The sequence below is a fragment of the Pezoporus wallicus genome, unplaced genomic scaffold, assembly GCF_028554395.1.
Source record: "Pezoporus wallicus isolate ANWC-B61680 ecotype Strahan unplaced genomic scaffold, APGP_CSIRO_Pwel_v1 contig_4012, whole genome shotgun sequence".
NCBI lineage: Eukaryota > Metazoa > Chordata > Aves > Psittaciformes > Psittacidae > Pezoporus > Pezoporus wallicus.
This window is the reverse complement of record NW_026637828.1, coordinates 1,843,462-1,856,787: the sequence shown is the minus strand read 5'-3', so window position 1 is coordinate 1,856,787 and position 13,326 is coordinate 1,843,462. Positions and strand designations below refer to the sequence as shown.

Here is a 13,326-nt window from a genome sequence, read left to right as displayed (position 1 = left end):
ACCTCTGTCAAGTTGATATTCAAGGAAACAAAATAACATCTCTCCACAAATTAATATAAGTTTAATACAAGTTTTCTCTTCATAAACTCCTTACCTGCAAGATGTTAGTGAAAAAGTCATGGTAGAACATTGGCCAGTCTTGCCGGCCAATATCCACGATGACTTTGCAGAGCTTGTTCCTAATGAAGTAAGGCAGAGTTTTATGGTGAGCCAGAAGGAGCTTGGGCAGGCAGCTGCGGATCTCCATTTTGTCTTGAGATGGGACCCCAAGCCACATCTTATTGATTAGGTTCTGGAAAAGAAACAGACCTCTCAAACGAGCTCATCTTAGACCTGCTTCATTGAGTTAAACATCAAGAGAACTGGACACAGTGCAGGGACAGAGCACCGGGCAGAGCAGCTGCATCTCACATCCCAGGATTGACAGTCCCTGCCACACTGCATGGGCAGGGGAAAGGTTACAGCTTTCAATCCATCCAGGCCTCACACTGACCAAGCCCGAGAAGTACCTATATTTGTTGTAGTTCAACCTTCTTTACTGCTGTGGGTAGACCTACAGAGAACAAAATGCGTGGGTATTAGCAGGTTAAACAGATGTTTCTCCTCTGTTAGAGCTCCAACACCTATCTCACTGGGCAAAGAGCTCAAATTTAAGACATTTTAATAGCTCAGCAGCCCAGTACCAACCCTGATACCTTTAACAACATGTAGAGTGTGTGCAAACTAAGCTAGGCAGAACAAGAGCAGCTTCACGGAGGGCAAACGCCACATCACTAACTTGGAATAAGCTTTGCTACCTAAAGGAGTACTCGGGCAACTGAAGGCAGCAATGGCTCAAGCTGCTGAACAAAACCTGTTGAACTTTACAAGCCACACTGCATGTAGGCTCGAGATCCAACAAAAACCCACCCCCACCACAAGAGTATCAGGTCTGTACAAGCCCTCCAACAGGAGAGTTTCACACAAGATGGGTTTCAGTGCCCCACGAATTGCTGCTCCTGGAAAACACCATAATTTCTATTAACTGACAAGTGTCAGCAATGTTGCGATTTTAACTGGGTTTGAGTCAAGCAGAACTGGTCTGGCATGCCTATAAATTATTTCCACCACACCTTAATCCTGGATGCCTAGAACTTCCCCGTGAAAGAAGGGGGAAGCATAGTCTTGTAAGGAGCAGAAAAAAAAGAGGGGAAGCAAGTTCAGTTTTAGATGACTCTGATGCCACCCGGGTCTCCTTAAGCTGGAAGGTCACCAGAGTGACTGCCTTGCAGTGACAGGGCACTACTTTAACTGAAAGCTTTTAGTCCACTTAAAGCCAGACAAAATCCTTCAGAAGGCAGAGCTGCGAATTGCCTTCCTGCCATGCTACAATCCCATTTAAGGGCTCTGGAGCATTAGGAGCTGAGCCTCTCAGAGCAACTTACTGAGGCGACCTGCTACTGAGGCGTTTGTACCCATCTGCAGGCAGGTAGCTTGGGGAACCTATAAGCAGGAGATGCTGCAAAGGGGTTTCTTGCAGATAATGGAAGATTATTTGCAGTCAAAGCAGATCCATTTCACAGTGCAGACTTACTGTACAGAGGTACCAGTTGAGAGTGTAGAGATACAGAGGTACATTTACACATTAAGTTCCTAAAAAAGGTTGCTTTCTGGGTGCTCTCACAGAGAAGGATCCAGAAGTTACTGCTTAAAAACAATGACAACCAAACCAAATGAGAGTTTCTTGCTGCAAGTCCAGAAGAAGAATTTCATAAGCCCCAATAAAACTGGAAGATATTTTAGTTTTAACATTCATGATTTAACGCCCACTGAGTTTTGTCCTACTCTTCTGACCTCGAAGTGGCAGCTTTCTCCACCTGTGAAATATTTTTGGGAAGATGCTCTCTTCTCCAAAAGCAAGAAGTGAAAAGGTTCATCTGGAAGGGGGCCATGGGATTTTTATTCCAGATCCACCGTTAACTTCCTAGACACTCTGGAAAACACAACATTCTCATGAATGTTTTGGGAATAATTCCCATGTTTACATACACGCTCTACTGAAATTCGGTACTCTGACACTTGAAGACTGATGGAGTTGCTATGAGGACTAGTTGAATGGGCAGCTCTCCAGTAATTAACTTTGGCAGTTCAAGCTGTCAGTGGTGAGATCCTAATCTCTCATTGATCTTTAGACTTATGTCCCTCACTTTACACTTGGACAATGATTTCTTTATTCTGCTTAGTTATGGGCACAATTATTTTTTCAGTACTACTCCCCCCTCCCAGAGGGAAAGCAGAGGCTCAGTAATCAAACATGCTTTAATCTTCATAAAAATCAGTTTAATTATTGCATGGTGCTGCTGTGTGACATCCACCCCCAGAACAGGGAACAACTCCCACACTCTGTCATGATTACCCCCTTTTAAAAGGAAGGCAAACCAGATTCAGTTTGCAGATCAAGTCCAGATAAATAGAGTGGACACTTAAAGTGAAGAGGTCACCATCAGCAATGTGGGTTCATAATAAGAGTTGTTTGCTCCACCTAAAAAGTGGCCACTGCAAAGGGTGTAAACCCCCTCTGATGTAGGAGCAGAGCTCAGTCTGCCCAGCCAGCCAAGAACATAACACAGAGGCCAGGGACAGACCAGGGTGAGGTGTGACTCTTACCAAACCCCAGACTATTGCTAGGGAAAAACACTGCAGTGGTCACGAAGAAGTCAGTTGATGAAACAGAGCTGCTCACAGAAGACTTGTTTCTTCCAGCAGATGAACAAATCAATATTTAGGCTTTTAACCATAACTTTTTTCTTTTATAAATAGGTGGGATATGGTATTCTAAAAGAGACCTTACCTCTACACCTAGCACATAAGCTTGCAGGATATTGTTCAAGAGCATCAAACACAACTATGAGATGTCAGAAAAATAAAGAAAACTTTGTCTTCCCTCTTGGCATTACAGTTAGCAGGAGTAGCAGGTAATAATGCAAGTCTTCCTGACCATAAAAATACTATAAAAGCAATATGACTCTTAAAAGCATTGTGCAGAAAACTCAGGCAGCCTCTGAAACTGGAGGTAGTTCATACTGCGAGATGCCAGGAAATGAATTCTTCAGTTTCTGTACAATGATTCATATTCTCCTACTCTTAGCTTGCCATTAAGCAGCCTCTCTAGGAGAGTACAATAAAAGCATCCTTTTGCACTATACTTACTAGGACACCCCTTTCAGACAAACATTTTCCAATCAAATCAATTGCCACATAAAACTGCACCAGACAGAAAATGCACTAAGCAGGCAACAGCCACAGCTTACCTCAAACACAGTCAAACTGTACATCATGACATAGTCATTTCTTGTACTCGAGAGGAAATACAGGCAGAATCTCCAGGCTCCTATCTGCTGGGCAAAGTTATTTAAAAGCTCCTCTGAAAAAAACAAAGTATTAAAGAATTACAGGGTGATTCTTAAGCTGTGAACAAATCCTTAACAATGTATACTGGCAATGCAGTAACACACTGAGCATGGAAGAAACCCCATGCTCAAGGAATGACTCAGCCTGGAGGAGGGAAAAAAAGAAAAATCCCACTCCAAAGTATTAAAAGCAACCTAATAATAGGCTTTAATGAAATAGGTATATCACTTTAGAATACAGTTTGGACAAATACTACACCAGACTAATAGCAGAAAACTAAATTACACAGAAATCATACTATGAGCATTACCATTTTATCTATAAAAGCCAAATGCTGGGATACCAGGTCACTGCAAAACACAAGGAGTACTTCAGATCTGGCACAGTGTTATAAAACCCCTCATTTTAATGCAGTTGCTCAAAGAGCCATTGACTTTGGTATAGGTCAGCATATTAAAAACCCTCTCTGAACACTTGGGTACAGGATTTGGTCACCTCGCATCGAGTAACTACATACCAAACATGGCAAAGGGAAAACTTTACAGGGCTGTTTTACAGGTGAATCATATTGAATCCTTAATCAATCTGTTTCTTTCCTGCAACTTAAGCAGGAAAATGGGGGGTGCTGAAGGCTTTTACCTTTTCCACAGCAGATCTCCACAACAGAAAAAAGACTCACCCTTGCCTAGTCACTTATTCTTTATTTTACCAGATCTCTGGGAGAAGTTTTTCCAGCTGGGACTTTTGGCACTGAAGTTAGAGATAGCAGAAGTTTGAGCATAAAAGCAAGCTGCCTATTCACAGCCATCAATGACAGATGCAAGAAGCTAATATAGAGCTTCTACAGCCCGTAAGATCTCTGCTGGTTTTTCAGGACATCAGCCAAAATAAAACCTTGCTGCTTATTCCTACTTGTCATTTCACATAAGCTAAACCAGTTTTCTGCTTTCCCTTCTTAATGCTGAACAAATCTGAAGTTCATGCTTCACCTCCAGGCAGAAGGTAGAGGTTTTCCAGCACATGCAACTGAACAATGTACAGGCAGAAAAAACTTAACATCCTTCTCCTACCCTAACCAACTTACTACCCTTGATAAAAAACACCTCCATGCTCACAGCAGTAGAGAGTTACTGAATCTTATCTATAGGACATGCCATGGGATCTCCAAAACACAAACTATGTAAGCCTTTTCTTAAGCAGGAGAGTCCAAGGTGCCAGTTTGGTATGGGATAAAGTACTTTCTCATGCTGTATTGGTTGAACGTAACCAAGTGCTCTGCTGAGGTCTGCAGGCAGCAAAAACAAAGAGGCCCATCCTTTAGCAGTGGCATGAACTCACCTATCTCACGCTTCCGCTCATTTGTTGTGCAATTGTGGAAAAATTCTGTCATCAGACTCTCCAAAGCCCGTAGTGAGGCCTCCTCAGATGCCTGGAAACGACATTTAAAGAGTTAACTCTAACTTCCACTTTTGACTTGCACACACGAGGTCAGTGTCATTCAAGTCACAGATGCACCCAACAAGAGTACAAAGTCCAGATGGAGGGCAAAATAATCTGCAATTTAAACTGCTTGTTGCTATCAAGTAGCAATAAAGTTTGACTACGTAAGTGAAAGCTTTGGACATGAACGGCCATTTGCTGAGCTGCATTAATGAAAACAGTACAAGAAGCTTCATTTATTTTTGCTGGCATTTAGTGATGTTAAGTTAGTTAATCCTTGTCAAATTATTCTCAAGGACAGCAAGTTCAAGAAGAGGCTTTCAGCTGTTTAGACACACTAAACACAGCAATAGCAAGGGGAGCATGGTCTCTGAGAGGACTCCTGACACCTATTCCTACTTCTGTTTCAGTGCCAGGTGTCACCTGCAACACCAAAGCTGCTCAGCAAGAATTTCCAGCACTGTGAGAAGCAGTATACAAGTATTAAGCAATTTGATTCAGGAAGGTCATCTTCCTATCCCCAAATTTAGCTTTTATTATTGGAATTCATCAGTTAAAGCTCAGTGTTTTTAAGTCCTAAAATAACAATCAGAATTAGTATATAGCTGTTGCAAGATTACTAATGCTTTGCAGCTTTCTGGACTTGGGATGATATTATCCTAGTAAAAGCACAGCATGAAACTTAGCCTCCCTAGCTATGCCATGCTTCCCTTATTTTAAGCCTGATAAACAGCCTTAGAAAACAGTATTACTGCAGTACACACCATGCCATTAGTCATTCCTCTAATGTTTTCAGTGCACACTATCAATAATAAATGCATCAAGATTCAAGCCCCGACCTTCATCTACACAGAAGCAAAACAAGCCATTAAAGAAAACTGAAATTTCTGCCTCAAAAAGAAAGAACAGGAACAACCCCAATGCCTGGAAGCCTTCTACAAAGAGAAGAGCAAGAGACAACTTGCAGAAACACGATGGGCTTCTGTGAGGTCCCATTTCCACATACAGCAGTTTCCCCAAGGACCACTGGTGGGGCCAAGCAGCAGGAGACCCTCCTCAAACACCTGGATTAACCCCCGCCCTGGAGAGCCAACAGCTCAACATAACAGTGTGGAAAGCAAAATTCAGCTCTGCTCTCCCAACAGCTGCAAAGGGATGCTCTGTAGGACACCACACATTTCCAATTACAAAGGAACACTGAACTTCATCCTACCTTTCCTCTTCCTTCCCCCACTTTTCCTCTATTTTTTTTTCAAAGACCTGCTCTAGAAAGCAGAGACTGCTTTAGCAAGAAACACTGTTAGTGGGAATTTGGCTTAAAATAACCTACAATCAAATCAAAGCCACTTTGCTACCTTAAGCAAGCTCAAGCACCCATTATCACCTCTTTAATCCAGTTATCCATGGCCTCTGCAAACAGTCCCTCACACTATAAGCCTCCCTTGAAGCCAGCCCTTCAGCCACCCAACAGTGTCCCTCTCCTGCCAGTCACCATTTCCTAGATAACAGCAATATGTATTTGATTAAGTGGAGTCCTTAATGACATTAGGAAACAGCCACACTGCCATTTCTGTGCATTTATTTCTAGGATATCATGCACTGCTGCGAGTTCCTCCCCACTAGATCCAGACATACACACCCATATTTTCCTAAATCCCTCCAAGTTTACTTCTCTGCTGCTCAACACCGAGTCTCACCAATAGTTTCTGATGCCAAACTCCCAACAAGGAGTTTCCAAATGTTGTGCAGGTCAATTTGATGCAATTTCCTCTCTAAGGAGCACAGTTCTCCCACATCACCCCTCCACTGGCCAAGATCAAGATCACCTCAATTCACAGCGAAGCATCAGCTCTGCACACAGGAATGGCAGGGCTAAGCCTTTTCACATAGTTAATTCAACCCTTCTTTCGGAAGAGTAGTTAAGTAATTTTTTTCCAAGATTCAAGATTTATTTCCTACTTTTGGAAATAAATTGCAGAGTTCTCATAAATCTTGAATATCTGACATGTCCTCCACAGACTTCAAACTGTCTTGACACTGAGATTTTGAAGATGACTGAGTCTACTCCTAGGAGTATGCTTATCTTCTATATTAAAACCACCACCATCATAATGGTCAATGTGCAAAAGCAAAACAGAAAACAGAGAACACCACAAATATTTTATGTACAAAGCCCAGGCTGGCCAGAATCCAAGGCCAACATGGGCAGAAAGAAACAGCATGGCCTCTGAGATGGTTTTCTCCTATTTGACTTCTCCTGGCTGTTCTGGAGGTTTGTCCAGAGGAAGTTGGAGTAGCACAGATTGTCTGAAGCAATGAAAACCCAGCCCAGGATGGCCTCTGCAAACAAGAGAGTCTCCCACATACAACGACAGATGCTATGTGATGGCCACCCCCTTTTAGCTATTACCAGGGCTTGAAAAGATAAAAAGCAGCATTCTGCACTTGCTCATGCCTTTGGGTATTCCTCAAGCTAACCAGGAATGTGGTAATCGCCCACCTTTCAAGCACAGGCTCTGATAACTAGGTCATCAAGATAAAGAGGAGATGTGCTGTTGGAAAGCTGCAGAGGAAATTTACTGTCTCTATATCCAGAAACCCCAAAAAGTAGATTATCTAGTGAGGCTGTAATGAAAGCAGAGCGGTTTGTAGCACCTGCAACTGTACCTGGCTACATGTAACTAATACACAGTTTGCTTTCCTTGAGGGCTTGGTGCTTACTCTGCATTGAAGAAAAGAACAGAAAAGTACCAGCGGGGTCGGCAAAGAGAAATGCCAATTGTGATACTGAGCAGCACTGCAGACACATTAAGGACAGCTTCAGTCCTGCAACATCAGGACAAGATCAAACCCCGTGAGCAGTCAGAACCAGCACTACTCAGCTCAGCTTCTGTCCAAGTCCCCTTTCCTGCTTAAGAAATAGCCAGGTGGTCATCATGGCTTCATCAGGGTTACATTGGACTTTGGGAAGACAAATACCAACACAATAGCTAAGGGCCATAAATCTTGCTCAACAGCTGAGGGCCAGTTAAGCGTGCACCAACTGAAACATGCTGCTATGCAAATATAAGTCAATCATCACACTCCGTAACTACTGGACAGCCAGGTCCTGTGGAGCTCTCTTGCACAGCAGCAGGCTGCATGCCAGGATCTCCCCTTGAGCAGGGACACCTCTCAAGGTCACTCCTTGCAGCTGAGATTTCTTGCCACAGGTCCTTTTTAAGTGACTAAGAGCATGCTAAAATTTGAAATCTTAGCTAAGGGATATAAAGGATTGACTGTGCACATACAATCCTTTAGACATAAATTACTGACCAAGTCTGGGACTACATCTGGATCCAGCTGCACACCAACTCCTCTCTGAGAAGGAGTTTAGAACAAAAGGGGGTACTTTCTGAGACTCATGACTCAAAGGGAGGAACTCCTGACAGCTTTATCTGACCCTGTCCTCTATGCAATAATAATCAAGTGTACCTCACCACTGAATCACGTTAATCCACTGTTGCATTTCCTATCAGCTTTGTTAAATCACTGCTTTGTGTCAATAAACATACTCCTACTTCTCTCTTACAAGTGAAGGGCATCTCCATCTGCAACAGGGTTGGTGTTTCATTTTTAAAGGTTTTCAGGGAAAGTCATGAAGTCTGGACCATCATTAGCAGATTACTACAGACTTTCTGGGTCAGGGCTGGCAGCTTGATTCACCTTCATGAGGCATCACTAAATATTCAGCTATTAAAATTGAAATATTCCCCATTCACTTTTACCAGTTGTAAAATCTGATCCCTCTCAACCCCAGGGCTCACTCTCAGGGCTTCCAATTGCCTGAACTCTGGCTGAGCTCTGACCTGCAGGCTGCTACAGAGATCATCTTAGCTGCCAGATTCAGCAAACCCTCCAGCCAAAGATAATGCCCTCAGTCACAGGTTACTGACACATGAAAGTAAGCAAGCAGGTCTAAATGCACCAACAGCTACAGATTCCTGTGTTTCAATAGGGCATCCACACTATAGTTTCAAAATTGTTTCAAAGATACCATCATGGAGAGACGTATCCCAGCTGATTCTCCCCAGAACAGTTGCTGTTAGCTGCTGCTGTGCTGCACTGGGTCCATGTTGCAGGTACTGGAGAAGGGTCAAGTCTGCCCCAAGTCTGTTCTTCCTGAATTGCCCTGTGTGACCTGAACAAGACTTGAAATGGATCAGGGCGGGAAACAGCCACCGGCAATCTACATCCTTACCATCCCCATTTCTGCTTCATTAAGTTTGCCAAAGGTGTTTCATTAACGGTTTTCAGACCAGAGGGGTGTAGCTGCTTACTCATACCATTTATCTATGGACTCCAACCTTTAGTTCCCTCCTCATACAACCAGAAAAATAACAGATTCACAGCTGAGACTACAGACTCCTATTTTGACAGAAGTTATGAGATACGCTACCAAGAACTTGCACAGAGACATTCTCCATCCACCAAAACAAAAGATCTACAAACCCAGGATGTACTGGCTGATTTCAGGGCTAGCGTTCAAATACATTTTAAGATGCATGAGCCATTAACCAATTTGGGTTGATTAAGGAAAAAATATTAATAGCTTCCAACTTACAGCATTTTAGGGTGTTCAAACTCCAGTTCACTGCACCTCATTGAAACTCTAGAGAAGCAAAGTCTTTGTGCCCTGCTGCTTAAACCAGGACTATCCCAAATTCAGTTCAGTCTGTAGACTAGGACTACAGGGTTTGGGTAGGAGGAGTTACCCATCCAATTCTGATGAATGACAGCAGAATGATTTTTGGATTGCAATTTAGACATTGTATACCGAATTTAATAGAAGAGAAAACACACAGTTTGCAGATAACCAAAGACAACCCCACCCCTTAAAAAAAAGTACCCGATCATTCTGGAAGATATGAAAGTGCTTTATAATGCTATTTCAATTTGTTCCAGAAGTGCTTTTATTTAGGAGATCACTTCTTATCCTTCTATTTTATTTTAAGTTGTCTAAAGTGATTCTTTTAAAAGAAAGCTCTTCCCTAATGCTTTGCCATAAAAACACAAGCTGTTAACTTTACAGTTTGCTATTAACAGCTCAGTAGAGCATCAGTCATGCAAACAACACTCTAAATAGGGCAACTCAGGCTGATGACAACTGCAAGAGGAGGGTTATGTCTGTTGAGTACTTCTCTAATGTGTTTGGAAATGGGTATCACTCCAAGACAAAATTAAGGTAATCCCGCTACAAAGCTCTTTTTAGTAAGATGTTAATTGCAACTGCAATGTTACAAAGGTGACTTTACCCCTCAGGCAGCACTGGAATACTTTCCTCTGACACAGAAGACTGGCTTTTGCACTACATACGCTGAACCTTAAAACCACCTCATTCAGTGGAAAATCTAAACCTTCTTCAACATCTCTATTCTTCAGACAAAGAGGAGGGAATCTTTCTGTTAGGCATACCATCATGTTTTTTAATTCAGATGCCCACTCTTATTCCATCCCTCCCTTCAACACCTGCACCGCTGAAGCACTTCTCACACCGTATTTAACACCCACCATCCCACAAAACCTCCTACTCTGTGTACCAGCTACATCTACCAACTTGTGCTCCTTAACGGGGAACTCTTCCAGAAGAGGAGGGACTGCAGGAGAGCACACAATATGAAACCCAGCTGTCTGGAGTGTTCCCCAGCAGGAATTGTTGTAATGCCACCAAGCCTGTGCATAGGGTTAAGAAAAAAGAAGAATCATGCACACACCACAATGGCAGCTGCTAGTATAAAGTAACTCATCATCCTACTTTTGCTGAATTACACTGTCCCATCCTCTTCCACCTCAGAGCCTTCTGCTTCCAGCTTTCTGCAGTTACTTCATAGCACAGTTAAACACGTACAAATATAAACCACTACACTTTAGCTGAATTTGCTTCCTTCTATTATCACTTTTATTGCTGTAGATTTTTTTTTTGGAAACTTGGTCAAGACTAGCTTAGTAATATACATACCCAACATGTGTATGTATTAAAGTAGTAATTTACGCATTTAAGAATTACCAGGGTGTCTTTCAGAGGCTCTCCCTGCCCAAGCCCAAACATAACATGGTAATGAACATGTAAGTTAGTCATTACACTCTCAGAAAGTGTGTGTTATTCCAAACTTGCCTTTGTGGGCCACAAAAGTCTCCCTTCTGCAGCCATCAGCAAAGCAGACATTACCACCACTTTGGTGAACCCCTGGAGGAGTCCCGAGTCACTCGATGCAGTGAAGTTCATGAACCAAGTGCAGTATTTTTAGCAACAAAAGCAGAATTATAGTGTTTTAGAAAGAAGTTGTACGACACCCAACACATCCTCTAGAAAGGATGAACGCACACACCGGGAGGCAGAGCTGTGCAGCTCAAAGACACTATAACTCACATGACATTTAATCATTTCCAACTCAAGATTTTTGAAGTCTGTGGTCTCCTTATCAGTACAAATCACACAGAGGTCTTAAATTAGGCAGCACACTGCTGATGGTATCGAGACACGGTTCTGGCTTTATTCTCAGCTTCCTTGTTGCATTTCAGAGATGTTTTTGTGGTTTTAATGAACTAAAAGTAGACTTATCTTTATTCTGTGCTTTGGGAACAGCTCAGGCTCCTGGTGCTACTTCAAGAAATATTCTGGCTGCAGAATACATCCCACTTACTTGGTTCACTCATTTCAAGGGCCACAACTTGTGCAGCTCGCTAATGAGACATAGATTTCACAAACTCATTTCTGTTGCACCATAATTTAAGAAAAAAAATCTACTGTAAGAGTCATGAATTACTGTTCCACCTCAAGGCAACCAGCAGAGGAATAAAGGCACCATGCCACTGTCCATCTCCCTGCTGTGATGAAGCCAATGTCCAGCTGCTCAAGGCCCTTCTGCCTGCACAACTCACCACTTTAGAAACCCCAAACTGTGCTTCAGGAGTTGATTTATTTTATTTAAACATCAGTTAAAGACTAAAAATGACCACAGGCTGAACACTACTGCACGGGACAGGCTGTGAAGAGGCAGCAGTGATAATGTGATTTCTCAAACACGACAGGGATATCATCTTACCTGTAAACACTGCCCACTACACAAGTAATCAGGCACCTTTTTGAATACCTTAGGGATCTTATTTCTTAAATCTCCTTGTTTAGGCAGTTTCAGTTAACCAGGCTTCAGGTTTTAAGGTTGAACTTTGACTAACAGGCTCAAGTGTCTGAGTCTGATTCTTTCTAAACCAATAACTCAAAATCAACATAATCAAGCACAGTAGCCAGCACATCCTCCACTGAGCATTTCATGTTCACTTTCCTGTTTACAACAGGAACACAGCAAGCACAGAGCATCAAAACTCAACGCCTAGAAATTCTCTTAAAAACCCACTGAAGGGATAAAAATCATCACAGCAAGCTGGCCTGGGCAAAGTAAGATTTAGGTGCAGCACCATTCCAAGCCATGCTCTTGCTGAGGATGACCCCAAAAGGAAGGTGGGCTGCACACATGCCGACAACTCACCAATTGATTTACTGTGGTTTAGCTGCTGAAAGACTTAGTAACACATTATTACCCCAAACAACTAGTTGCTAAAACAATGATACACAGATGAGAAGTGCAGGAGTGCCCAAAGCAGACTAGAGTCACTTTTTGGATTTAAGGCTTAAATTTGACAATCTCACTACAGTCATTAGAGCTTCCTCAGTAGACACTCAGCTTGGACAGTTCTCTGCTGCTGTCCACCACTTTTTAAGCCACCTCTGATTAACACCCCAGCTGAAAATTTATCACAAAAAATCCATACGGTCAAAGTAAGCTCTTAAGATGGACACCACACAAGGTCGAGCATCTGCCAAGGGCCACTTCCCACTCGCTAAACACTGCAAGGTGACTCTGGTTCTCTCCGAGAGTACAGAACTAACTCAAACTCTCCCAGTGAAGTCCAGAAACTGTTACATCTCAAAGGAACAGTTTTGCAATCGCAGTGTTTGGGCCCTTCCTTTCACCTCACATGCTCCCTTGGCTGCGTTCCCTGGGATGTGCCACACTTCAAAAGAGCCACCGACACCATAGAGGGAGATCCTGTCCTTTTTCGTAAGGTAAATGCTCTTGCAGGAGTTCCAGGATCACGGGGTACAAATCACTTCCCTTTTCTCTGCATAAGCAAATTTAGGCTTGCACAAACCACAGGGCTGGTCTAACTTAACTCATTTTGAGATAACCCTTCCCTTTTATGTGAAATAACCCAAGTTTTACAAAGGAAGGTAAGAACAAGAACCCAAGGCCATACTATTTTGGACACAGGTATGTTGGGGGTGGGGGAGAAGAAAAGGTATTTGTGGAGGGAATAAAAAAAACTCCTTATAAAAAATATTTATAAAAAAGTAAAAAAAGGGGTTAAGAAAAAAACTTGCATCTTCTTATTCATGCTCAAGAACAATCAACAGCTGAGCAGCAACAGCACATAAAATGAACTTACAAACACTGC

At 42.6% G+C, this 13,326-nt stretch overlaps 1 protein-coding gene across 1 annotated transcript in view; it reads right to left on the bottom strand.

The window, feature by feature from the left end:
- Nucleotides 1-4,819, bottom strand: part of XPO6 (exportin 6) — a 38,604-nt gene extending 33,785 nt beyond the window's left edge. Inside the window, exons 1-3 of the mRNA XM_057407941.1 lie at nt 4,729-4,819; nt 3,291-3,403; nt 95-292 (exon numbers count right to left, since the gene is read on the bottom strand). Of these exons, the coding sequence (XP_057263924.1) occupies nt 95-292; nt 3,291-3,403; nt 4,729-4,780 (363 nt within the window). The 5' untranslated portion in view covers nt 4,781-4,819. The remainder of the gene's footprint in view (nt 1-94; nt 293-3,290; nt 3,404-4,728) is intronic.
- Nucleotides 4,820-13,326: the final 8,507 nt, after the last annotated feature.